The 25,133-nt window shown below is 31.8% G+C and overlaps 6 protein-coding genes across 19 annotated transcripts; 3 read left to right on the top strand and 3 right to left on the bottom strand.

The window, feature by feature from the left end:
• Nucleotides 1-154: 154 nt before the first annotated feature.
• LOC145969251 (uncharacterized) lies at nucleotides 155-1,760 on the bottom strand. The gene is made up of 3 exons (XM_083095219.1): nucleotides 1,344-1,760; nucleotides 1,030-1,255; nucleotides 155-376 (listed from the first exon to the last, which is right to left on the bottom strand). The coding sequence occupies exons 2-3, from the start codon at nucleotides 1,237-1,239 to the stop codon at nucleotides 221-223; spliced, it is 366 nt and encodes a 121-aa protein (XP_082951345.1). The 5' UTR covers nucleotides 1,240-1,255; nucleotides 1,344-1,760; the 3' UTR covers nucleotides 155-220.
• A 3,862-nt stretch (nucleotides 1,761-5,622) lies between these two features.
• On the top strand, nucleotides 5,623-8,691 carry LOC145969175 (uncharacterized). Its single transcript, XM_083095069.1, has 3 exons — nucleotides 5,623-6,337; nucleotides 6,448-6,718; nucleotides 6,792-8,691. Exons 1-3 carry the CDS (start codon nucleotides 6,177-6,179, stop codon nucleotides 7,749-7,751), a joined length of 1,392 nt encoding a protein of 463 aa, XP_082951195.1. The 5' UTR covers nucleotides 5,623-6,176; the 3' UTR covers nucleotides 7,752-8,691.
• Nucleotides 8,263-9,664, bottom strand: Slbp (Stem-loop binding protein). The gene is made up of 3 exons (XM_083095145.1): nucleotides 9,426-9,664; nucleotides 8,745-9,340; nucleotides 8,263-8,603 (listed from the first exon to the last, which is right to left on the bottom strand). Exons 2-3 carry the CDS (start codon nucleotides 9,290-9,292, stop codon nucleotides 8,462-8,464), a joined length of 690 nt encoding a protein of 229 aa, XP_082951271.1. The 5' UTR covers nucleotides 9,293-9,340; nucleotides 9,426-9,664; the 3' UTR covers nucleotides 8,263-8,461.
• Nucleotides 9,665-9,993: 329 nt separating this feature from the next.
• Mms4 (Methyl methanesulfonate sensitivity 4) lies at nucleotides 9,994-22,481 on the top strand. 8 transcript variants are annotated; one of them, XR_014437957.1, is made up of 6 exons: nucleotides 9,994-11,472; nucleotides 11,606-11,659; nucleotides 11,940-12,076; nucleotides 14,780-15,093; nucleotides 18,867-19,070; nucleotides 21,560-22,481. XR_014437957.1 is itself a non-coding variant. In XM_083095000.1 (4 exons), exons 1-3 carry the CDS (start codon nucleotides 10,258-10,260, stop codon nucleotides 12,074-12,076), a joined length of 1,389 nt encoding a protein of 462 aa, XP_082951126.1. In that variant the 5' UTR covers nucleotides 9,996-10,257; the 3' UTR covers nucleotides 16,764-17,045. The 8 variants fall into 8 exon arrangements, 1 of the variants encoding a protein (XP_082951126.1); XR_014437947.1 differs by having other exon boundaries at nucleotides 9,996-11,472; nucleotides 11,957-12,076; XR_014437958.1 differs by lacking the exon at nucleotides 14,780-15,093.
• Rcd1 (Reduction in Cnn dots 1) lies at nucleotides 13,878-22,817 on the bottom strand. Of its 7 annotated transcripts, none has more exons than XM_083094967.1 (8): nucleotides 22,736-22,817; nucleotides 21,520-21,815; nucleotides 20,829-21,402; nucleotides 20,468-20,749; nucleotides 19,697-20,386; nucleotides 19,136-19,499; nucleotides 18,858-19,046; nucleotides 13,878-15,078 (listed from the first exon to the last, which is right to left on the bottom strand). In XM_083094967.1, exons 2-8 carry the CDS (start codon nucleotides 21,771-21,773, stop codon nucleotides 14,009-14,011), a joined length of 3,423 nt encoding a protein of 1,140 aa, XP_082951093.1. In that variant the 5' UTR covers nucleotides 21,774-21,815; nucleotides 22,736-22,817; the 3' UTR covers nucleotides 13,878-14,008. The 7 variants fall into 7 exon arrangements, with proteins under 7 accessions (XP_082951093.1, XP_082951082.1, XP_082951072.1 ...); XM_083094956.1 differs by lacking the exon at nucleotides 22,736-22,817 and adding an exon at nucleotides 22,418-22,553; XM_083094946.1 differs by lacking the exon at nucleotides 22,736-22,817 and adding an exon at nucleotides 22,306-22,481 and having other exon boundaries at nucleotides 20,468-20,746.
• Nucleotides 22,818-22,849: 32 nt separating this feature from the next.
• LOC145969151 (phospholipid phosphatase 5) lies at nucleotides 22,850-24,846 on the top strand. The gene is made up of 6 exons (XM_083095023.1): nucleotides 22,850-23,071; nucleotides 23,637-23,742; nucleotides 23,815-23,962; nucleotides 24,095-24,223; nucleotides 24,395-24,565; nucleotides 24,629-24,846. The coding sequence occupies exons 1-6, from the start codon at nucleotides 22,989-22,991 to the stop codon at nucleotides 24,793-24,795; spliced, it is 804 nt and encodes a 267-aa protein (XP_082951149.1). The 5' UTR covers nucleotides 22,850-22,988; the 3' UTR covers nucleotides 24,796-24,846.
• The last annotated feature ends 287 nt before the right edge of the window (nucleotides 24,847-25,133 follow it).

Genomic DNA, 25,133 nt, shown 5'->3' with positions numbered 1-25,133 from the left:
CCACGCGACTGCCACGCGACGAGCTTACGATTTTATCTCTTTTCCCTTCCCCTTCCTCTCGTCGCGCTTTTACGTTCTTCGTAATTAATTGAGGACAGAAAATGTTAAAAAAATTCGGGCACAGTTAACATTAAATAAATACATTTATAAAAATATTTTTTAGTTATTTATTTATTTATTTATATATTATTTTTAACTTTTAGAGTTAATAATAGTAAATTTAAATTTCTTTTTCTCCGCCTCCACCTCTACCTCGGCCTTTACCTCTTCCTCTTCCTCTTCTTCTTTCTCTTCTATCTCTCCATCCTCTTCTTCTCCTCCATCTTTTCTGCGCAGCAGCAACAGCTGCTTGTATCACCGATTGTAATTGTTCTTGCTGCAATAAGAGATAAATATTATATATATAATAAATATTATATTACCCTCGAAAAGCGAACTCTGAAACAGCCTCGTGCAAGGCGTCAAATATAATATAATATAATATACAGGGTGAGTCAAAAGTATGTTTTAAAAATTTGTGAGCGTGTTCCTGGATAAAAAGGAAGAACAAATGTTCATATGAACATATGGTCGCAAATGCTTTGTTGTCGAGATAAAACAAAAAAAATAAAAAAACAAAAAAAAAACAAAAAAACGAACAACAATAACAAAATTGTAAACGTTCAAATAAAGCATTATTTGATACTGCTGATTTATGTCCATTATCTCGACAACAAAGCATTTGCGACCATATGTTCATATGAACATTTGTTCTTCCTTTTTATCCAGGAACACGCTTACAAATTTTTAAAACATACTTTTGACTCACTCTGTATATATATATATATATATATATATATATATATATATATATATATGTATATATATCTAAAAACAACATGCTTTCGTAAATATACATGAAAGCGAGACAAAGCAAAACATTCCGCGATTTCTTTTATTAACACTGTTGACCGCTGTTACACATGTGATATATGTGCGGCCGTCAAAATATTAATATTTATAATATAAAATGTATTAATCTTTACTTACGGTTAATACAATCGGCTCCGTTGTCGTGGCGGTCGGGACCGTCGCCACCGTGGTCATCGGGGCCGTTGCCGTGGCCATCGGGGCCGTCGCCGTCGTCGGGGAAGTCGCCGTCATCGCCACCGTGGTCGCCGTGGTCATCGGGGCCGATGCCATGGCCGTCGCCACCGTGGTCGCCGTGGTCATCGGGCCCGTCGTCGTCATCGTCGTCATTGTATTTATATGTACGCTGCAACAATTCAATATTAATAAAGTACATAAGCATTTATATATTTAAAATGACATGTATAATGAGTAATTATATGTATGATACTCACTAAACTCGGCGCCGTCCTTCCTTGTCCTTCCTCCTGTACTTCCAGGCAACGAATAATCGTGAATTCAATCGCTGATAGTGATGCCAGATTCGAGACGCTGCCCGCTACGCACACAAGGAAAGAGCCGTATACGTGTGCGCTCGGTCAACTTTGGGCAATAGAAGAGCGCAGACAAAGAAAGAGCCGCTCGGGAAAGAAAGAGTCAGCGAATTATTGTCTGCGCCCTTCTATTGTCCGAAGTTAACCGAGCGCACACGTAAAGCTCGCTACGCTGACTGATTATTCTCAGCGTGTTGTCGCGCATTACTTGTTTCATAGCATCAAATAGCCACGAAATCACACTTTAAAACGTAATTCTTTTATATATTAATAAAAGATTAAAGAATCTGTTTATTGTTAATGTGAAGTTATTTTGTATGTCATCGTATAAAGAATTATAGTTTCACAAACTGGTTTATCTATCTTTTTGTTATTATTTTCAAAATTAAACATGATTACATAAAAAATGATTACATAAAATTAATCATCCGAATTATCGATCTCATCAAGACATGAGCCAGGATGATATTTATCATAAAAACATGAAAAATATAATGTAATACAACATCTAGCGCATTGGATGCTGTATTGTGCCGTATACGTGTGAGTAATCTTATTGAAACTTTATTTTTTTACCAGAAAACTGTTCACAGCATTCGATACGCTAGATGTTGTATTACATTATATTTTTCATGTCTAACACTAACACGCAAATGCATCAAAGTAAGATATCATTCGCATCGACATGTATATTTTTCGAATTAATTATTTAAAAAATATATAAAATAAAATATTAATAATATGAGAGTTGCAAGCATTTATGAAATACAAATATAATTATTTTAAATAAAAAGAAAAGGTTTTATTAAAAAACATTTTTTATAAATGTCTTTATAATAAATAAATAAATTTGTCTCTATGTATTGGGCGCCCGAAGTCGTCTCGAAATCCTATCCGAATTATGTAAAATGTAGCGCGTGAAAGATGAGACGGGGCCGACGAGGAATGGAAGGAGACATGAGCTTTACGATATAAAATCACCGCTAGCTCGCCTCATGCCTACCGCCGCGTGGTCTGCCATCGTTGGTGAGACAAAAACAGAACGATAGATTATCGGCTCTTGTCTAACTCTCATGTCCATCTCATGTGAATAATTCGGACATGAACCATAGCTCGGACACGAACATAGGCCGGTATTCATAGTCCGTTCTTATATTTAAGATCGTCTTAAGTTCATCTTTAGATATTGTATGTATCATTTTATTGGCTATGGATTATCTGAAGATGAACTAAAGACGATCTTAAATATAAGACCGGACTATGAATACCGGCCATAGACCTTATAAGTATGGACTGGCAATTGCCTATAGTTTCTGGTCCATATTCTGAATCCTCTTTTATCGATAAAAGTGCCTCTAAAAGTGGCTTATAAGCCTTCTGATTGGCTATAAGCCACTTTTAGAGGCACTTTTATCGATAAAAGAGGATACAGGCCGGTATTCATAGTCCGTTCTTATATTTAAGATCGTCTTAAGTTCATCTTTAGATATTGTATGTATCATTTCATTGGCTATGGATTATCTGAAGATGAACTAAAGACGATCTTAAATATAAGACCGGACTATGAATACCGGCCTCAGAATATGGACCTCTGTAGAGAAGCAGTGTCCGGAGGAGGTTAGAGAGAGAAACATACTTTTTAGTACTTCTCTCTCTACAAGTGTCCGGACAGTGTCCGGAGAAGTACTAAAAAGTATGTTTCTCTCTCTAACCTCCTCCGGACACAGTCTGATACGTATTGCCAGTCCATATCTGTAAGGTCTATGGACACGAACCATGTATCATTGGCCGCATTCAGCAGACTCAACAGTTGGGTCCATATTCTGAATCCTCTTTTATCGATAAAAGTGCCTTTAAAAGTGGCTTACAGCCAATCAGAAGGCTTATAAGCCACTTTTAAAGGCACTTTTATCAATAAAAGAGGATTCAGAATATGGACCTTGGGCAACATTACTAGATTTTCCGATGTAATTCGACGCTGATTGGTCGGACCTGAAAGTAGAAACCAATCATGTTCGATTGCTACTCACAGACATCTATACTATATACTAGACCGCTAACTTGCGTCAAATACATGTCCACGAAATTTATGTACTAAATTCTCACGCATGCGTAACGTTGGTGGACAGCAGTCACGTTTGTGATTGGTTGATGTTATGTACAATGTACATAAGGCCGGTATTCATAGTCCGTTCTTATATTTAAGATCGTCTTAAGAACCCATTCAACCAATCAAATAGCTGCAATGCGGTCATTGATTGGTTGAATGGGTTTTTAAGACGATTTTAAATATAAGAACGGACTATGAATACCGGCCTAAGTATGTAATTTGTGTATAAACTTACAGTTGAATATAAGTTATTTTTAAATAATATATAATGTTCTTCATTTATAATTAAAATTTATTACAGCCTTTAAAGATAAAATATATCAAAATATATTTAAAAGGTATATGATATAATTAAAATCAAGATTAAAAATATATATAGAAGATTAAAAATATATAAAGATTAAAAATATATGTATATAACATTTATATATATATTTATATTTACTTTATTACAAAATTAAAAGTTTATAATGTAAAAAGTACAAGGTTTAAGGTGAAAACTTAAATATTAACTGGCTACAAGTGTCCAACATATAGTTTTCCACCAATATTACGCATGCGCGACCGCCATATTACATGGTTTTCGGTGACACATTTTATGTACAAAATCAATGGGAATTAGCGATCTAGTTATAGTATAGATATCTGTGATCTGTTAGCAGTTTAGTGTATTATAGAAGTCTGTGGTCTCTACTCAAGAGAAGTCTAGCCTTTTTGAGGGCCACTTCGACCAATCTCTGATTAACTCAATCGTTGATTAAAGGGTTGCCAACATGACAAAATAATTCAGTGTGACCAATTGTATTTTAATCAACGATTGAGTTAATCGGAGTTTGGTCGAAGCGGCCCTGAATTAAAGCCGACGGCACACGGTACGATTTTTCGTACTGGATTTGATAAGATTTAGTAAAATACTAAAAATGCACCAATCAGAATGCAGCATTTCTAATATTTTACTAAATCTTATCAAATCCAGTACGAAAAATCGTACCGTGTGCCGTCGGCTTTATTCTTACGGCCGATTTATAGCGTTTTCGACTTGTCGGGTTCAATCGCTCCAAGGTAGTTTACTAGACGTTATTGACCAATCACAGTCATTCTTCAGAAGAATATATGGTTACATTCTTCAAAATGGAGCGTATTACGGATTGCGCGTATTGAAAATCTGACCAATCGCAGACGTTCCGCTGTTTTTGATACGCGAAAGTTTCGTTTCTATGGTCCCATGGAGCGGAATTAGCGTAAGCGGATCAGGCGGATAGCCAATCACGAAACCATTTTCGTTATTTCCTTCAACTGAACAGTCTTGTGATTGGCGAACCACTGTTCCGCTTACGCGAATTCCGCTCCATGGGACCATAGAAACGAAACTTTCGCGTATCAAAAACAGCGAAACGTCTGCAATTGGTCAGATTTTCAATACACGCAATCCGCGATACGCGCGATACACTCCATGGGACTGCACCCTTAAGGTGGGGTCAATACGCCCGATACGCGCGTATTGAAAATCTGACCAATCGCAGACGTTCCGCTGTTTGTGATACGGGAAAGTTACGTCTGCGATTGGTCAGATTTTCAATACGCCCGATACGCGCGTATCGTAATACGCTCCATGGGATCCCACCCTTAGGTCCATATTCTGAATCCTCTTTTATCGATAAAAGTGCTTCTAAAAGTGGCCTGTAGTGGCCAATCAAAAGGCTTATATGCCACTTTTAGAGGCACTTTTATCGATAAAAGAGGATTCAGAATATGGGCCTTAGGCTGCGGTCAAAGGGACGCTGAAGATGCTTTGAAGCGTTTGATTGACCAATCAGGTTAAAGAAATCTTTACTCCTTTTACCCTGATTGCTAAAACAAACGCTTCAAAGCATCTCCAGCGTCCCTTTCACCGCAGCCTTTGAATGTGTATCCTATCGACATATGATCATATGGTATTCAATCCGATAAATCATTTTTTAGAGACCTTCAATTGCACGAAATATCACTAGCCAAACTCCCTAGAAAAGATATCCTCCCATTGGATACCAGTCGCAATATGAATCCGGCAGAACAAGTTTATAAACAGTCGCCATTGATTGTCATCACGTATTAATGCAACATGTGTGTGTGTGAAATATAACCTATAATTATGAATTTTATACATATAGGTAACGAGAGATGTTAAATTTCAGACATTGCGCTTATAATATTAATTGAGATAAAAATTTATCGAATTCTTTATCTATAAGAATCTTTACGCACCGAATAAAAAGTTTTGTTACAACCTGTACTGTTTGACATTTGTGTTCAGCGTTTCGAGTGTTTTGTTAGAAAAAGTGTTCTTCGTGCATAGTCCTTTGAATGGTCCTTGGAATTGGTAGTGCAAGATAAAATAACGTCTAGTACAACATCGAATAAACATAATAAATATTGCGTAAAATAATTCATAGAAATATATATACTGGACATTAGTCTCTACTATCGAGCTCTGATGTGTAGCGTGATGTGACAGTAAAGATTCCATCGGACAAAATGCGGATATTCGCAGGCAGATTCGCGAGATTGCAAAATATAGTCGTTTCGTTCGTAAAAAGGTGACTATCGATTATACATTTTTTTGATCATTCGAACATATTGGAATTATGGAGGTAATAAATGCTAGAGATACGAGCGAATCACATACTTCTCTTTCCACAAAGCATTGTGAGAATTCTATATTGGTTTCCTGCAATTGGCAGATTACCAATAACAAGCAATTCATTGATGTTATCACCACTGCATCATTACAGCATGCACCTGCAAAGTAAGCGAATAAATTAGAACAAATTTATATATGCAATTTTCATATCATGGACTTTTAAAATAACAGAAGTAATATTGAAATGATTCTCATATACACATGTTTGTTTACAGAATAAACTGTGAAGATGTAGCTTTTCTGGATACCTGTATTGCTCTACAATCGTCAAACTTTGAACCATGTATGTTGGATATCAAAGTAACAAACTGCCAAAAAGTAGCACGCATTGCTATTGTTTCTGAAGGCAATGTTCTAGAAATCTTTAAACAATATGGAGAATACGAAACAACGATACTTGCCGAATTTATAGATGAGTATGAAGAAAATGTTGTTTTTCTTGGAGACACAATGATACAACCTCCTACAACAGAAGCTAGTATTAAGGTAAGGTGATATATATTATTTATACACATATTTTGTTTTGACATATTATATAATAATTTTCTTTTTACCTTAGTTTACCAGAACAAAAAATAAAAGCTCTACTATGTGGATATATGGTATAAGACTGTTTTTGATAGACTCTATAAAAGAGGCAAAACCCAGTGCCTTCAACCCTGACATTATTCAGACTTTTCTCAGCAATTGCAATGGCAAGAAGAGTCAAGGGGCTGAAATGGCAATGAAATTACTTGGATGTTATAATAAGCAAGAAATTGTGAATGAGGAATCATTTTGCCAAAAAAAATTGAAATATTTTGCTTCAAACTCTGAGTATTCCGAAAGTAAAAATGGAATTGGAAGAAGAGATGGTGAAGAAGACTGTTTAAACTGTGAAGATAACTATGAAAAGTCAAATTCTATTGAATATAAAAGTGAAATTGAAAGGAGAGACAATGAAAATGAATGTTCAAATTGTGAAGATTATAAGAAACCAGATGGGAATATTGTAACTTGTATGAATAGTGAAGTGAAATCTATAAAAGAGGCAAAATCGGGTGCCTTTAATTACAAAAACTTTATTCAGACTTTTCTCAGTAATAGCAATGGCAATGTAAGTCAAGAGGCTGAAATGGCTTTAAAAATGCTCGGATATTATAATAAACAAAAAATTGTAAATAACGATGAATTATACCAGGGAAATTTGAGAACTCTTGCTTCAACTCTTGCAAACTCAGAATATCTTGGATATGAAAGTACGAATGGAAAAGCGAATAGTGAAAAAGAATGTTCAAATCATAGAGGTAAGCATGAAAGGTCAAATTCTTTTGAAAGCAGAAATATAAGACGAGCTAATAAAAAAGATTATCCAAACTGTGGCGAAGATAAAAAATTTGATATAGATATTAAAACCTATATTGATAGTAAATTCTATGATATGGAGAATAAATTGATGCAAAGAATAGAGGAAATGGAAGTTAGTACTAATAAGAAATTGAATGCCATTTTGGAAAGACTTGAGACATTGAAATTATAATGTAAATGTTTTTAGTTAGGACTAATTTTTGATATTTAATAAAACAACATGAACACACACACACAAAGTAGAATCATAACAGGAGAATAATATATCTAATAATTATTTAATAGGATTTATATAAAAACATGAAATAAGTAATATATTTATTATAAATTTCTTTTGATTTTTATCTAAGGAAAAGAGATGAGCTATTTTAACAAAATATTTCGTCTTTTTATGAGCTTTTTTTACTAGATAGAAATAAGTTTATATATTTTGTGTATATTATTATACCATCTGCATATCTTGTATCAAATCACATATAAAACATTGCATTATTTTTAGTTGGCAAAAACTTTTAATTTGTATGAATCCAACTTATCCTAAATTGTTTATGTAGCAATGAAAATTTGTAAACACTGCTCCAAAAAAACATTAATGTATACATATATTATTGATATATAAATTTTATATTCATTAATTTATATAAATAAGTTTTCCAAAATGTGATGAAACAAAATTACATATGTAAATGGAAACAAAAATATTATTTCACATAATTTCTACATTATTATATAATTATTTATATTATACAAAAGATATATAATGAGTTTTTTTAAACACTCTAGAAATGATATGTGAACAAACAGTATAGAAAATAATTCAATTGCAATATAAATTAAAGAAATGATTGGCAGCATTTTAATAAAATAATTTTAGTATTTTTTTTAATCAGCCTTGTCATTCTCCTGAGGAGGATCCCAAGAATGAAGTTGTTTTCGCCACAATTTCACCATACCATCCCAGCCTCTCCTACTGTATTTTATATATTTTGGTGGTGTCCTTGGATGTTCTCGTGTACGTTTCTCTCTGAAACAAAAATAAATAAATATGACATTTTAGGTTGGCATAAAATGCAATAAATCACATAGTAAGCTCCTCTCTATCTTCATCTTTTATGAATTTAACAAACTATCTATGTAAAAATGGAAATTGCATCGTAATACTCACTTGGGGATTAGCTGAATGTATCTGTCGTATCCAATAGTGTTTTTGCCATAATCTATTTCCTTTTGTCTACGTGCTAATACAATCGGATCAGTCTCGAACTCTATGTGCTTTTTACTCTCTGACGAATTCGTGGTCGAGCTCGAGTCACTGGAATCACGTCTGGTACGAGATATCTTAGCATCCTCATTATCCATACTGTCTTGCCTCGTTCTTTTGCGCAGCGTATACGAATTCTCCGGCTTATTCTTTACATTGTCCTTGTACTCTACATATCTAATGTTGTCCTTACTTTTTCTATGCTCAGTTCGAGTATCGTCACTTTGTGCACTCGAGTTTTCATAGTTTTGCGCGTTTCCGTAAACTTCTTCATTTATTTCGTCCTCATACCAAGGACTATTGTCTAAATCATTTCTTTCCATTTCATGTCTCGATTCGACAATTTCTTCATTATTCATACATATCACTATATCGAACAATTCGTCGTCCTCATTTATTTCCTTTTTTATTTCCTTTTTTATTTCCACTGAAGATTCACGCGAAGGATTCATCTTAATGGATAATAACTAATTTTGCACTTCGATGAGCAAGAAGACTATCTAAAAAGATAAAAACATAACACTTTTGATCACTCTTGAATTTAATCACTTCGAAAATGCGATAACTTGTTCACTGTACACGTACAATTTTAGTCAAATATAACCTATTGTGCAGCCTCTGTTTCGCTTTGAAATTATGCGATATGAATCGCCTATTTACAATTCACTTTCATCAGCTGCCTCTGTTGCTACTATATCATACAATTAATGAATGAGAAAACGAAAAATTCTCTCGTTATCGAACAAAGTGAAATTATACTTGTCAGTCTTCGAACATTTTCAATTCTCGTTCTCGCTTCGCCCTGCGCGCCTTTTTGACTACTTGTAATTGTGTAATCAATTGCGATACATCGATGATCTCAATATCTCGATATTTTCTCCTTTCGATAAATTTCGAATACGTTCCTTGTGCGCGATTATATGAATTACGCGAATGAAAAATATATAAAATATAAAATTAATAATTCGCAATTATAGTATAATATATAATATATTAATCCCGGAATTTTCTCTTATAAAACATCGTGACATATTAAATATTATATACGTATACATGTAATCATCGTTATACATCATTATCATAATTTTAATATTACTTATTTAATGTTATAATTATAATTTTCAGAAATTTCTGCACTTAAAATAAGTTAAATATGTATTCGAGTATTTTAAAGACAGAGAAAAAAAAATGTAAGGAAGGTTGGGTTAGGTTAGGTTGCATAGAGAGCATGTGCGATGGCTAACATCTGATGCACGTGACAAGTGTTGACAATCGGATCGAAACGAAAACACACATCGTTACTTGAAAAAATTTCTCTCGCGAATGTTGCGTATGATTAAATCAAGTTTGATTCAATCCGACTTTCGAGTAATCAAGATCCGAAGCCACACAAGCAAGTGGAAGAAGAAGAAAAAGAATGTCGAATGTGATCGTGCTAAGTGATTCGGACGAACCCGCGTCGCCCGCGTTTGTCGACAAATGCAACAGGAACGGATCAGAAATTAACGAAGAACATCGTTACAACATTACAAGTGATTTCGACTTTCCGGAGGTACCGTTCTGTCGCGAGATCGCAGAAAACTCGGCGTCGCAAAGCGAGGAGGATCCTCCCAATTTGAATGTTGACAATGGCTACAAGTATCCTGGACCATCGCACACCATGTCCGATTCTCACGACTCGGAAGATAATCGGATCGAAAAGTCTTCGCGAAAAGCGATTACGCGTAAAAAAGATAAGACGACATTAAAGGAGGAACGATTGAGATGTCAACAAGCGCGAGCGAGAGAGAAGGCATTGAAGGCGATCGAGAAGAAAAAGTCTAAAGACATAAAGCCCGGAGAATGCTTGAAATTTATGGAAGTTAATCTTGATCGAAATATTGATGCGTTTGCTTTTCGTATAGAAATTGAAAGCGCATTGCAAAGTGCTGATATTAAAATTAACGTAACTACCGAGTTAATTCCGAACAGTATTACATGGCAAAGGAACATCGAAAAGAACTATGTCAGCGAAGATAATGAAGTGCATTCAAACAAAACTGTACAGACAGAAGAATACGTTATCGTGATTTGGAGCAATTATGAAGTAGTAAAACATGTGGCAGAAGGTACTTTCTGCACTTCTATCTCACATATTAAGTCTCTGATTCCAAATTATAATATGACTCTGGTTATCTTTGGCATGGAAGAGTATTTCACGTATCGGAAGAAACAGAAAACGGATCAGAATTCTAAAAGTAAAGGATCGAGATATAACAGCAAAAGTAATCAGCATTTTGAAACATTCCCAATTATATCGAGACAGCAGCTAGAAATGTGCCTAACTGAAGTTCAGATAGTAGCCAAATGTAGCAGCAGATTAATTGAGAATGCACAGGATCTAGGTTTAATGGTGTATCAATATACAAAGTCTATTTCGGAAATACCATATAAATTGCAGAAGAAGGAAAGTCAGGTAGATAAATTTGACTGGTATGTTATGGGAGACAATAAGAACACTGTGCGTGTGGACAAAGATGGAAATGGATTGAAGAGATTATGGCAGCAGCAGTTGTGCCAATTTAATTTAAGTAGCTTGGAAACATCAGAAGCGATATGTACAGTTTATCCCAGTCCAATGCAACTGATCAAGGTATCGTTAAATTTTACAATTAATATTTCATTCTACTATATTGCTAAAGAAAAAGCTATTGCTATTGAAAAAGAATTTTTTTTACTTTAATAAATATATAAGTACAATTTTTATTTTTATCCTTTTTTTCTAGGCTTATAGAAATTGTACACCTGACGAAGGCATGAATTTATTGAAAGACATACCGGTAAGTCTTAATCTTCTTTTATTAACCAATTAATATATAAAATAATAAAGTTATATTAAACATATATATTTGAATTTTCTTTTTTCTTTATAATATATAGACAATTTCTGTATGATTTTTATCTTAATTATATCATCACATATACAAATATAGATTTAATTATTATATTTTACACACACACACATGATAAAATTCATATAAAATTTCTTCATATAAGCCATAGTGCTTTAAAAGATAGTATAATTACTCACAATTTAATAATATAATAAATGTGCAAAAGTCTCGTTCTCTCCATAGATTAGAAGAGCGGTGGGACCTCTCACAGCTGTACGTAAAATCGGTCCCGAATTAAGTAAAAAGATGTATGTGATGTTTACGTCGCAAAACGGAGATGCTCTATTAGGAACTGACATATAGGTAACTGCAAATTTTTATAGAAATTTTATTTATATTCAGTTATGTCATTTCATTTGTATAATTCTTGATACATTAAATATGAATCTATAATCTTAAAAAGTATTACATTCTCTATAGCTGAGATGTCAGTTCTGAGACATCTTTTCTACTACCTTAACTGTTATCATAATAATTTCAATACTTTAATGATAGATTTTTCAAAAGTCAGATTTTAGAGTTCCATGTAATATTTAAAGCAGATAATATATAAGCTAACTAGATATATATTTTCACATAGTTTCTTTTTATTTTTCTCAAACATATACGAAAGAAACGACTATGTAAAAGAAGAAATTAAATAAAAGAAATTGGCACAGTCTAGAGATACAATTTGTAAAATAGTGGCGTTTTTCTATTATTTAATATCATTTAGTTTTCGTTTTTCTTTTCAAATTTTTTGGTTAATTTGGATAGCATGAACACTACACAGGGTGAGCCATTTTAATTAACGCACGCAATTATTTCGGAAACAAAGCATTTTAGAGAAAAATGTTTCAGACAAAAGTTTTATGGTTTCGAGGGGGCCATAAGATGGTATCATTGGTTTGACACTGAAGAGTCATTTGAAGGTCACGTGAAGGTCACTTCAATTTTTTTAAATGGAACACCCTATATATTTTTGCACACTCTTGTAGCTTATCTCGAGAGCTTTCCAAAACACTATAATTAAGTACCTTTTCGTTAAGTACTTTTTGAGTTATGAGGCTTGAAATAATTTCTTAATTTTACATAAACCGTAAAATATCTTGTAAAATATTCATTTTTCGATTATCTTACCTTAATACTTTTATGTAGAAAATAATGAGAGGAATCAATTGGTGTAAAGAAAACACATAGTTGTTTTTAAGAAAAAATATGGAATTGTTAATTGCAAATTACATATTTTTTCTTCAAAACAACTATGTGTTTTCTTTACACCAATTGATTCCTCTCATTATTTTGTACGTAAAAGTATTAAGGTAAGATAATCAAAAAATGAATATTTTACAAGATATTTTACGGTTTATGTAAAATTAAGAAATTATTTCAAGCCTCATAACTCAAAAAGTACTTAACGAAAAGGTACTTAATTATAGTGTTTTGGAAAGCTCTCGAGATAAGCTACAAGTGTGCAAAAATATATAGGGTGTTCCATTTAAAAAAATTGAAGTGACCTTCACGTGACCTTCAAATGACTCTTCAGTGTCAAACCAATGATACCATCTTATGGCCCCCTCGAAACCATAAAACTTTTGTCTGAAACATTTTTCTCTAAAATGCTTTGTTTCCGAAATAATTGCGTGCGTTAATTAAAATGGCTCACCCTGTATATATGTGGAAGAATTTTGTAATACTATTAGGCATGCATATAAATATAAATATATATATACATATATATGCATGTACATATATAATTGAATTAATAAATATATTTTTTAAGTTTTTATGTCTATATACGCACATGTCTTTCTTATACTACATGTATATACATAAAATATTGCACATGTAATACATAAAACCTTAAGATTGCATTATAATCTCATTGTAACAATAAAATACGTATTAATTATCACTATTAAAGCTTAGAAACCGGTGTGTGACTTATATAATAATGAATAATGTATTATTACTATAATATCATTGTATTATTCTTATAAAAATTATTATAATTAATATAATAGGAATATATATATATATATTTTTTTTAACATATTAATTATAAGTAATATATATATATATATATATATATATATATATATATATATATATATATGTTGTGAAATCTCTCCAAAGGGTTTATACTACTTTTTTAAAATAATATAAACGTTTTTTTTTATACGTTTTCTCGCAAATTGCACAATTTATCTTCAAGAACTTACGTTCTTCACATATCTTATGAAACAATTATGTATTTTATTGTATTTCATTGTTGTCAAAAATGGACTGTTCCGAGTTGTATTTTTCATCGTGCTCCAGCTTCGTTTCGTTCAAAATATTGCAGTTGTCATCGTCGAGATTTGCAGATGGCATCGTATCAATCGTCGACACGTATTTACGTTCAATGATATTAGTTTTAATAGCGTCCTCGATTTCGAGTACGTTATCCATTAAAGAATCATCATAATTTATCGATGCTTTGGAAGATTGCGCTTGCACATATTTATGCTCGTCTTTCTCGAAAGTCAGAATTTTAGGTGCATTAACGTTTTCCGTAATCTTTGTTGTTACAACCATCTGTTGTTCGCTTTTATCGTTCTGTTGAGCGGGTTGAGAGCTTCTCTTCGCCAGAATGATCTTGGTATATTTTACAGCGGGTTGTATCAGTCGATTTTCTATCGGTACTCTGTTCTTCGTTGAGACGCCACTGTTTTGAGATCGCGTTTGCAATATCAGCTGATTTAAATTTTGCATATTGGGACATATAACGGGTTTATTTGGCGTTTGCTTATCTTGCTTATTGCTAATTAAAACTACTTTAGTGGTGCTGCTTAACTTGGGTCTCTCCTGAGGCTCCTTAATCGACGTTGCTTGCGTTACTATCGGTATTTTGTCGATGTTATTTAAATTATCATCATCTTTGGCGAATATTATCGGTATATCCAGTATATTTCCCAGATCGTCATCAATATCGTTTGTAACAATATTTTTCTTTTGAATATTTTGAACGACTTTTCCTTTTTGCAGTCTTTGTAAATTGTTGGCATTGACCGTGATCTTCGGCATCGTCTTCATCGACTTGTGAGAGAGCTTCAGTTTGTTGGACAAGGGCAAAATGTTTCCAGAGTTTTGGCTGTTAAACGGAACTATTACTGACGAGGACGCGCTTCTGTTGTGAAGGGAATTCTCGACAATGACTATGTTACCGCACGTTGTATTATGGGAATTGTCAGTATTGTTGGATGAGGCTCCTTGTCGTGGTAAATGTGTCGACTTGGACATCTCCAATAAGTGAGATTCACTGCTCATTCCCATTTCCTCCATCGCTATAAAATATAGATGTATGTATTTGCCTCAGATTCTCTCAGAAAAATATATAATTATGTATATATTATTAACATGCAAAAATATTCCAGAGACATTTCCAACACTATATACCACGCAACACATTCACGTCTGACATATTAAATATATGAGTGTAAAACACTTTTATATATTTTTGATACTTAATCTGTGTTAAATATTTTTTATTAACAATTTTATATCTTCAGTTTAATTGTTCATTTTAATTGTTCATTAATACATTTTGTGCATTGAAATGATATATTATTTTAACAAATCTTATAATACTATTATTATTTTAATAATCTTATCTATATAATTATATCAATAACATTAATATTAATTAAATGTGATGGGAGAGATAGAAATTTAAACTAAAAGAATTTTTATCTTATTAAAAACGAAAAATTCCAGCAAAAAAAATATAATATTAAGCAGTTCCTTTTACATCAAGGCCCTATTATACGAGTGCTTTTTCAAAACCTGATATAAGTAAAGGCATTAATTAAACATCCCAAAACCAATTGTGTTTTTGTTCACATATCTAAATTGATTAATGGTTTATATTTTATTCAATGGACGGGAATATAAGGTTGGGAATTAAACAAATTCGAATTATATATATATCACAAAAAAATATTTATTGAATACAAAATAAAAGGCAACCTGATATTGCATCTACAATATTCTTTTTTAATACGTACTTAAAGATCCACGATGATGCTTATCCACAAGTGTTAATAGCATTTAGGATATAATATGCATATATGTCTAAATATATTAACTATTTACATTCATGTTACCGATTAAGAGATAGATTGAAAATCCCCTTAGTTCCATGTATTTGAAATTTTTTATCTGAAGATAATTAAATAATTGAAAGTAATAGAAGCACATGGTCTTGTTAAACCCTTTTACTTACTTAAGCTAGAAAATTAAAGAAAATATATAAAGAGAGTTCCTACTAAGTAAAATAAATCTACTATCAAATTAATATTAAGTAGCTTTAGGAAAGAGGATATTTTGGTTTTATATAGGGAAAAATTATGATAAATGTGAGAGAGACTTGAGTGAATAAATACTTATAAATTAATAATCCGTATTATAAATTTAGAATCTATTTGTTATGTGTGATTCGTTCTCTTAATAATACACTAAAAGAATTTATTTTTAAAATATTTACACAATAATATTATATTCATCAAACGAAATCCATAAGGCTCTGAATATTACGAAATAAGACGAATAAAACTGAGCTAGTAAGAGTTAAGCACAAGGTAAATAGCGTGTAAATAAAATAAAATTTCCAATGATTACCTATTAAGCAAATTTATTAAGACATTTCGAGCACACTTCAGGCCATTCAGTTAAATAAATTTAAAAAATCGTACGATCGTCATTATATGATCGGAATAATGCGATTTCTAAAAATCACAACAAACCTCTGGTGTCTTCTAATAGGTCCAGCTATTAGAAAAACAATATAATATACAATATATACAAGCAATGTATTGCATTCCGTATATATTACAATATATTTTATATGTATGATTTTTTTGTTAATTTATTTAACTGAATAGCCCAAAACGTCTTAATTGCCTAATATAACTAGGCAGTTATATTAGGAATTTTATTTTATATCCACATTATTTACTCACTTTGGTCTTAGGGTGCAGTCCCACGTAGAAGAAAAAGCGGAACGGAAAAGAAGTATAGTGGGGGTAACCAATCAGAACGTTTCTCCAAAAAACATCATACCTAGCGTTCTCGTATGTATGTACATAGCATATCTACCTAGCATATCTAGTCTTTCTTATTCATAAATAAAATTTATAAATTTATTTTTATATAAAATAATAATGTCATCGGTAAATTTTTTTATTATAATATAAAATATGTGTGTGTGTGTGTGTTTTATTTTCAGATATATATATCAAATTTTGTAACAATTTATTACACTTAACATTAAATTAGGTGAAAATATATTATTCTGAATAAAATATTTGTTACAATATAAAATATAATTTTATCATTGTTTCATATAAATAGTTTAGTTTAATTTTATATTTTCACAAAATATAAAAACATAACAAAATTACACTAAAATAATATATTTCTCTTGTTAAATTTATATTATTATAAAGTTCTTTATTCCATTCCGCTTTTATATGACTGGGTTCCCCATGGAATATATTTGACGCAAAAACGGAAAAAATTCTAACCTAAAATTTACAATAATTCTGAATTAGCTTTGTTTTTTCGTAAATTATATTCTATTGGAATTTTCCATTTATTATAAAAAGATATTTTTTTACAAAATTGATTATTTTTGTTAACTATAATACATAAAAAATAATTTTTTACTCTTACTTATTTCCGCTTTTTCCGGTACATGGGGAACCCGGTTATTTAAAATCGGAACAGATATGTCTTTTGGAGAAACGTTCTGATTGGTTACCCCCACTATACTTCTTTTCCGTTCCGCTTTTTCTTCTACGTGGGACTGCACCCTTATGAGCCCAATTTTATTTTTTTGCCTTATTTTGTAATATTATATTTAGTATTCTATTTTAACAGAAAAAAGTTATAAGCAATATAATCAGATATAAGTAATATAAGTACACATGTGTGTAGTTAAAAAAAAAAAAAAAAAATACACACACACACACACACATACATATAGGTGATAACTTTTAACCCCTCTCTTTCCTATATGTGTTGAAATTTGAAGTCTGTAAAATTTATCATAAAAATACTTTATTACATAATATTTTAAAAAAACCATAATAAATTATAATTTTTAATATTTCTTTCATGTGCTTCGTTTTAATTTTTATAATTTTATATACTAGATTATTAAAGATTATAAGAAACTGAGAGAATTTTTAGTCTATTCCCTTTAATTAATACAGTTATGTACTAAAATTACATGTAGTATCGCATAATTTTGAAAATTAGATAGTTTGTGCCATTTTATGTACAAGTGTAAAAATTTGGTATAAAAATTTATTATCGGTATTATATATCTATATATAAATAAACTTTGCTGAAAGACAAAAAAAAAAGGAATGAAATTATAAAAAAATTATGAATTTATTAATCGTATATGATATTCATTATATGTAGATGTCACACACTAAAGAAGTATCATAAAAATGTAAGTCTGCTTATTTGTGTTTGAAAAAATATAAATAGAAGTAAATTCTTAAAATTAATGGTTATATAAATGTAGCGAATATATTAATTATTCTCATATTATTAAGTGTATAGTGCCCATTTTGCTAAATATTCTTATTTGTATTTTAAAGTTACCAATGTTAAATGTGTATTATAAATTTTATATATATATGTATATATGTAAAAATATTTTATTATATAATTTTAGAAACTTTGTAATAAAATTATAATTTCTAAATTTTTTCCTTTCAATTTTCACTTTTATTTTAATGATACTCTAACAATACGCAGAATAAAAATATCGTTTTATCTTTCGATCGTTTTTTTCTCTAATATGGTTTCATGATCACATGATAAATATATAGTAAAAAGCGCTAGAGGAGAACACCACTTTATAAGCAGATATCACTATACATGAATATTTGATTCTATAAGAATCAAAATTCTAAATAGACCCATAAAACAAATTGTAATATCAGATTATTTGATATGATAGATCCATAAATTTTATATAGACTATAAATAAATATTTATCGCTATGTTTCAGATAAATTATTTAATAATTGATTAGATAATAATAATCTACCTTTTGAAGGAGTCGTTGTGGAGGATGTTATGCTACTCGCCAATGAATTGGTAGTCGTTAGTAGAATACTGGAAGCCGACGATACACGGGTGGAAGATGTACCGCTCGTGAGCGCAATCGAACTCTTTCCACTTTGCAAAAGATTCGACAATGTGCCAGTTGTCGCACAGGCAGGTTTACTACTTCCCGCTATTTAATCGAGAAAGAAAGAATGTAAGTAATATTTTCAGTTACTCCCCCCATATTCTAGCATAAACGAATTACAACATGTATCTTACCTGCGGTAGCTGTATTAACTCTAATTTGATTTCCTGCAGTAAAAACGTTCACTAATTTCGCGTCCCCACTCTTGTCAGCTACGTTGACTTGTCTATAATTATTCGACATTACATTCGAATAAGATTTGCTAGCAGACGCTATTGTTTTCATCTTCGTAACATTCTGTAGTGGCACATTCGAAATGATCTTTGGTACTTTGATAGTCGCGGTCGCAGTTGCGGTTTTGGACATGTTAGTTGTTTTGGAAGGAGTGGTCGCAGATTGATTCACCGTAGTAGGTGCTAAACGTATCGGTCCTATCGGTGCTAAACTTGCTAGCGTACCTATATTGAGCGTTATGCCATTTTCTGCATTAATATTTGTCTGTAATAAATGATATATAATTAATTAGTATTGCGATATTTGAAATGTATTACAATGCATTTATAAATATTTCAAGTAAAGATTGCCTCGTTTTCTCTTAGAATAGTCCAAGTGATATTTAAGCTAATTATCAAGTATCATTAATTATTTTATAAATGTGTATATTATAAATTTTAGTTTTTGTATGATAAAATTACCTGTCCAGCAGGAAGCTTAGAAGTCTTCGGATGTTCTGCTAATTGATTTTTCTGATTGATCGTAGGTCGCTTCCGTTTCAAAGTGGAGATATGATTTGCGTGTTGTCCACTCACCTGCACAAGGTTAGATTGAGTACTGAAGGTACCAATTTTAGAAGGCGAATTTGTCATCGTGTTTGTCGCAGCTGATGGCACAGAGGATACCGGTGTGTTTGGCCGGGATTTTTTCACGGTTGGCGAATTAGGTTCGCTTTCCACGGAACTACTCGTCGAGTTTCTTCGTTTGTGAGATTCTTTTTTATTCTTGTTCTCGCAAACAGTTGGCATCGTGGATCGCAATGGTAACGGATGCGGTTGCAGTAGAATGCTACCGATGAAGTCGCCAATTTCGTCCAATATACATCTATCCACCATGCTCTGTGTGATACCCTCCAATACTTTCTTGGACGTAGATATTCTGAGATAATCGTCGGCCGTACCTACGATCACTAGACTCGTCTCCACGAGCATCTTCTCCCGGAGATGCTCTAAATCATCTGGTCTAACGAGAGTGGCGTTTTGTCCGATAATAAACATAATAGGGCAGCGAATATCCATCAACATGTCGTCGGGTGTACCGCGTTTTCCTTCGACCGTCGCGAAAGGAAATCCGATACAAATAACAGCAGTTACATGTTCCATTTGGGCAATCTACATCATGGAATAAGTAAAAATCAATAATAAGAAGAGAGAGAAAGAGTAAAATACATAAATAGAAAAGGATAAACTTACCTGACAAGCAAGTGCTGCACCAGTATTGAAACCTACGAGGATGATGGGTCTACCAGGACAATCGCTCCTAACATCTTGTATCTTGGCTCTCGTAGCTTGAACTAATTGATCAATGCATACCATCATGGTCATTCTGTTAGCTGCCAATCCCATTTGAGTATGAACAGTAGCAACCATGCCTAACGATCCTAACTGCGTGATCCATTTATGTTGACGAGAAGAAACCGTCGATGTGATACCAGAGGGTACTATTATCAAAATCGGATTTCCAGGCAGTTTCTTCTATAATCAATTATATTTGTCTTCATATATTTGAGCAATGTAATATAATATACATTAGTGATTAAATTATCATATTTACCAGTCGATTTCCGTTCAAACTCGGCGCGACTGGATCCCAAGATCGTTTCAAGAGCGATCCGAGTGTTTCCCATGTAATAGAACCTCCCCTAGCATTAATATTCGGTTGTACGGCAATCATTTTATCGATTAGCTGAGGAATTTTTGATCTCAAGGTCTGTAAGATATCAAGATAGATTGCCAAGTATTCTTGAGGGAGATGCTCAAACAATAAATTGTGCAGCCATTGAGCTAATCTCCAATCCCATCCAGTCGACGCTAACATTTCCCGAAATCGTCTTGCCGCGATATCGATGGATGTTCTTCGGAAGATGGGTTCCATTGTACTCTTAGCCTTGGCCAATCTCGCGAGTCTCTCCGAACTCAATATCCGAGTTACTTTGCTGAATATCCTATTCTGAACTGAAGACCATAAGGTTTTATTTATATTCTCCTCCCAATCCTCCTCCTTCTCAGGTCGTGCAAAACTCGCTAAACGTTGAAATTCGTCCATGAGATGTCGAGTTCGATTTAAATCAAAAAGTGGTATTGATGGTTCGCTGCCAATATCTTCCACATCAATCTCCTCATCCTTTCTATGTTTATCATTAAAATATAAAAAAATAACATGGTACAATAGTAGAACAAAATTGCTGTTTTATATTACATTACTTTAAAGATTAATTTAATCTAGATATTATCGATAATCTTACTTTGTTGGAGTATTTTTTGAGAAAAATAACTTTTTTACAGGCTTGACATAAATGTTTTCTGGCTTCCAGTTCCAAGGTCGAGCATAACAATGATCTTTGAATATTACATCAATATCCATCTCGCAATTTCCAGCAAGTTGATGTAAATATACTGTTATTTTACTTGAATTGTCATCAAACATGTCAGCAGTTGGACTTGGTAGGCCAGAACTGCCCACAGAGGTAGATGGTGTCGCAGGTATGGATGTTAACATTATGCTGTCCTCTATTCCCGATACTAAATTGACCAGCAGTGACTAAAATAAATAAATAAATTTGATTGATACTTCTAAACATTTTATTGTATAATAATATAATATAAAAAAACTAATATACATATTGGTGGAACAGAATTCTCTGAAATGAATATTGTCAGTGATATATACTATGTGCTAAAATAATCAGCTAACTGATATAAACTTATTACCACTACATCAAATAATTATATATATTAATGCTAAAGTGCTATATGTATACATTTATACCTTTCTATAAATTAAATTAAATGTAGATCTTTACACATACATACATCTGAAAACTAACCTATATCTACTCCACGTTAGATAACAGGCCTGTTCTTTTTAGCTGCACTAGTGCAATTAGTTAGAGTGAAAGAAAGTATGTTTGTCTCTTTCTAACTTATTGCACTAGTGCAGCAGTGCAGCTAAAAAGAACAGACCCATTGTTTAACGTTTTCTTAGTCGTCAAATTAATAATGGTTAATTGCTACCATTTGCTGCAATTTACCGAATATTGCAGTTGCTCGACATATTCTGGGGCATTCCAATTGTATAATTTATACATTAATAAATCTATCATTTAGTAGCACATGTAATTAAAACAGTAAAAATTAACATACATAAATATATGTATCTCTTTTCGAGTATCTCTAATCGACAATGATCGAATGATCCTTGCTTATTGCGTAATATAATATACATAAGCACGTATGTAAATTTTATTACTTTATACGTGTACGCAAGCACATGTGGCCATTGTGAATTTATTCGCTTTAACTGCACTTTTTTCATTTATAAAAGTGCATATAACTGAAACAATATCTATACACTTTCTAATCCATGATGTAAAAAGGAGAGGAAAACAAATAATACAAGATATATAAATAAATACAAGGGCACTTTTGTGAAATAATATAAGAAATAAATGAAATATTCACGTTTAACTGGAAAGAGGAAGAATACAGAGTACATCGTAATCGAGATATAATCGATTACGTTCGACTTGCATGACGATGTAATATCGACGTTTCATTTACCGGGTGTCCTAAGTCTGACTGCACTTTCGCGTCGATCACTCGCGTGGACGTGAGTCGTGTTATTACGATGAATTGTTTAAGTTTAATATTACGATTTATATCCTTTGTTTACAAAAAAAGTGTTGAGCTTAGTTTAAATGTGTAACATGCTGAGATGACTAACGTACGCAGATTTAAGCTTTCGGCGGGAGTTTGGTTTGACGTTTTGCTACGTGTCTTTCTGGCAGTGCTATTCGTGTAAGTTGACATTTTGATAAGGAGTATGTAATCATATGTAATAAAACACGTAAGCTGCTACAATGAACACGTGTCATTAGACTAATGTTTACATGGAGGATGTAATTAATATTAATAAACAAGAATTGTCTGCAATTTTATGCATATTACATTACATCATTACTTTACACAGGAACATTTGCTTTTAGAGTAATTAATATTTTTATTAATATAATACATACATCATTAATATGATTATCAATAATTTTTCATTTTATCAGTATTTTTTTTCGAAAAATGGAAATCTGGTATATATATTGTATATTTATCTTTTTGACATACAATTATAAGCAATTGCTTATTCTTTCTTATCATAGGTTGCGTTCAGCAGAAAAAGCTGCTTTGCAACTGTTGTAAAATTCGTGAGCTTGATTGGTGTATGCTCTTAATTTTGACTGAATCTAAGAGCATGCATCAATCAGATTCACGAATTTTACAACAGTTGCAAAGCAGCTTTTTCTGCTGAACGCAGCCATAGTAGTGTACTATTAATCAAGTGGAATATTTTGAATTTCATGATTTTTAGGGAGCTGGAAAAAGCAGAACCATTTACAAGAAAAATTCACGAAGATGAATTATGGTTGTACAAAAATCCAAGAACAGACTCTTTTGTGCCAACCACAATATTATGGGTAGATATATTTATAGATAAGATATATATATATTAGAGATGATATATATTAAATAAAATACTTTTTTTTTAGCCTCTTGTATTTATGACGCCGATTATTGTTATTTGTTTCTTTTTTATAATGCACAAAGATAAAGTTGATCTTCAACAGTCAGTATTATCTGTAACATTAGCCCTAGGATTTAATGGTCTTATTACGGATATTTTGAAACTTATAGTAGGTATGTTAAATGATTAAAATTATTGATTATTTGAGAGAGAGAGAGAGAGAGAGAGAGAGTTGGATAGATCTATGTTAAATCAAATTAAAAAATTTTTTTAATATCAGTTACTTCATCATTCACTACTTTCAGGTCGTCCAAGGCCAGATTTCTTCTGGCGTTGTTTTCCAGATGGTCAAATAAATCCGGGATTTAAATGTACTGGAGATCCAATTGCTATTAGAGATGGAAAGAAGTCATTCCCAAGTGGACATTCCTCATGTATGTTAACGCATCAGCAATAATGCTTGCAAATATTTCCTTCTTTTTTTGAATAAATTGATATTTATAATTGTATTTGTATAAATGTATCAGTTAATTTGGTTAAATAACATATTAAGATAACATACATTTCCTAATTGGAATGTTTTATATACATAATTTATCTTCTAGTTGCGTTCGCTAGTTTTGGATTCATCTCCTTGTATCTAGCTGGAAAGCTACATATATTTAGTCTGGCAGGAAAAGGACAATCGTGGAGATTATGTATGTTCTTTTTGCCGTTCTGTATGGCTCTTACTATTGCATTAAGCAGAACATGCGATTATCATCATCATTGGCAAGGTAAACTTTTATTTTTGAGATATTTTTGACCCTATCTCTTTATTGATATGCAATTTTTTTTAGACGTAGCAGCAGGATCAATAATAGGTTATTGCTTAACATATATTTGCTACAGACATTATTATCCTCCGTTAGATTCGCCACATTGTGATAAACCATACATTGCGCTTACGTTACAAATTCAATCGGACATCAAATATAAAAAGAGTGAAGAAATTAAGTGGATATAAAAGTGGAGTGTATTTCTATCTGTTTGTTGTATAAAAATATTTCAATCAGTATTTAACATTTTCGTTAAACTTTTTGAGACCTGTATTTTATGTTGATATACAAAAGAGAATATATATATCTCTATATGAGTGAAGAAACAGACTCTTAAATATATTGAAATTTGTACATATTACACATTTGTTTGTTTCGGTTCTATCATATTTTTTTTGTTTTATAAGATTTTATTTTTTTCATTTTCTAGAAGAATTTCTGTGCACTTTTAATTTTTTCTTTCAATTATAGTTATATCAATATTAATTATACAATATAATAATTTTAATTATAGTATATGACAATA

This window comes from Camponotus vicinus, unplaced genomic scaffold (genome assembly GCF_025532165.1).
Source record: "Camponotus vicinus isolate PSW18456_S1 unplaced genomic scaffold, iyCamVici1.0 SCAF_1, whole genome shotgun sequence".
Lineage (NCBI taxonomy): Eukaryota > Metazoa > Arthropoda > Insecta > Hymenoptera > Formicidae > Camponotus > Camponotus vicinus.
This window is presented reverse-complemented; position numbering and strand designations above follow the sequence as displayed.

What these genes read in the sequence shown, in the direction of transcription:
- LOC145969251 (XM_083095219.1), bottom strand. Translation starts at nt 1,239, where the DNA reads ATGACGACGATGACGACGACGGGCCCGATGACCACGGCGACCACGGTG. An exon ending in CGGAGCCGATTGTATTAACC is followed by an intron (nt 377 to 1,029) that starts GTAAGTAAAGAT and finishes CTCTTATTGCAG; the next exon opens with CAAGAACAATTACAATCGGT.
- LOC145969175 (XM_083095069.1), top strand. Translation starts at nt 6,177, where the DNA reads ATGGAGGTAATAAATGCTAGAGATACGAGCGAATCACATACTTCTCTT. An exon ending in TTACAGCATGCACCTGCAAA is followed by an intron (nt 6,338 to 6,447) that starts GTAAGCGAATAA and finishes GTTTGTTTACAG; the next exon opens with AATAAACTGTGAAGATGTAG. An exon ending in CAACAGAAGCTAGTATTAAG is followed by an intron (nt 6,719 to 6,791) that starts GTAAGGTGATAT and finishes TTTTTACCTTAG; the next exon opens with TTTACCAGAACAAAAAATAA.
- Slbp (XM_083095145.1), bottom strand. Translation starts at nt 9,292, where the DNA reads ATGAATCCTTCGCGTGAATCTTCAGTGGAAATAAAAAAGGAAATAAAA. An exon ending in TACATTCAGCTAATCCCCAA is followed by an intron (nt 8,604 to 8,744) that starts GTGAGTATTACG and finishes TTTTTGTTTCAG; the next exon opens with AGAGAAACGTACACGAGAAC.
- Mms4 (XM_083095000.1), top strand. Translation starts at nt 10,258, where the DNA reads ATGTCGAATGTGATCGTGCTAAGTGATTCGGACGAACCCGCGTCGCCC. An exon ending in GTCCAATGCAACTGATCAAG is followed by an intron (nt 11,473 to 11,605) that starts GTATCGTTAAAT and finishes CTTTTTTTCTAG; the next exon opens with GCTTATAGAAATTGTACACC. An exon ending in ATTTATTGAAAGACATACCG is followed by an intron (nt 11,660 to 11,956) that starts GTAAGTCTTAAT and finishes TTCTCTCCATAG; the next exon opens with ATTAGAAGAGCGGTGGGACC.
- Rcd1 (XM_083094944.1), bottom strand. Translation starts at nt 22,377, where the DNA reads ATGATAGATTTATTAATGTATAAATTATACAATTGGAATGCCCCAGAA. An exon ending in TCAAAAAATACTCCAACAAA is followed by an intron (nt 21,403 to 21,519) that starts GTAAGATTATCG and finishes TGATAAACATAG; the next exon opens with AAAGGATGAGGAGATTGATG. An exon ending in GTGCAGCACTTGCTTGTCAG is followed by an intron (nt 20,387 to 20,467) that starts GTAAGTTTATCC and finishes TCCATGATGTAG; the next exon opens with ATTGCCCAAATGGAACATGT.
- LOC145969151 (XM_083095023.1), top strand. Translation starts at nt 22,989, where the DNA reads ATGACTAACGTACGCAGATTTAAGCTTTCGGCGGGAGTTTGGTTTGAC. An exon ending in CCCAAGTGGACATTCCTCAT is followed by an intron (nt 24,224 to 24,394) that starts GTATGTTAACGC and finishes TTTATCTTCTAG; the next exon opens with TTGCGTTCGCTAGTTTTGGA. An exon ending in TTATCATCATCATTGGCAAG is followed by an intron (nt 24,566 to 24,628) that starts GTAAACTTTTAT and finishes AATTTTTTTTAG; the next exon opens with ACGTAGCAGCAGGATCAATA.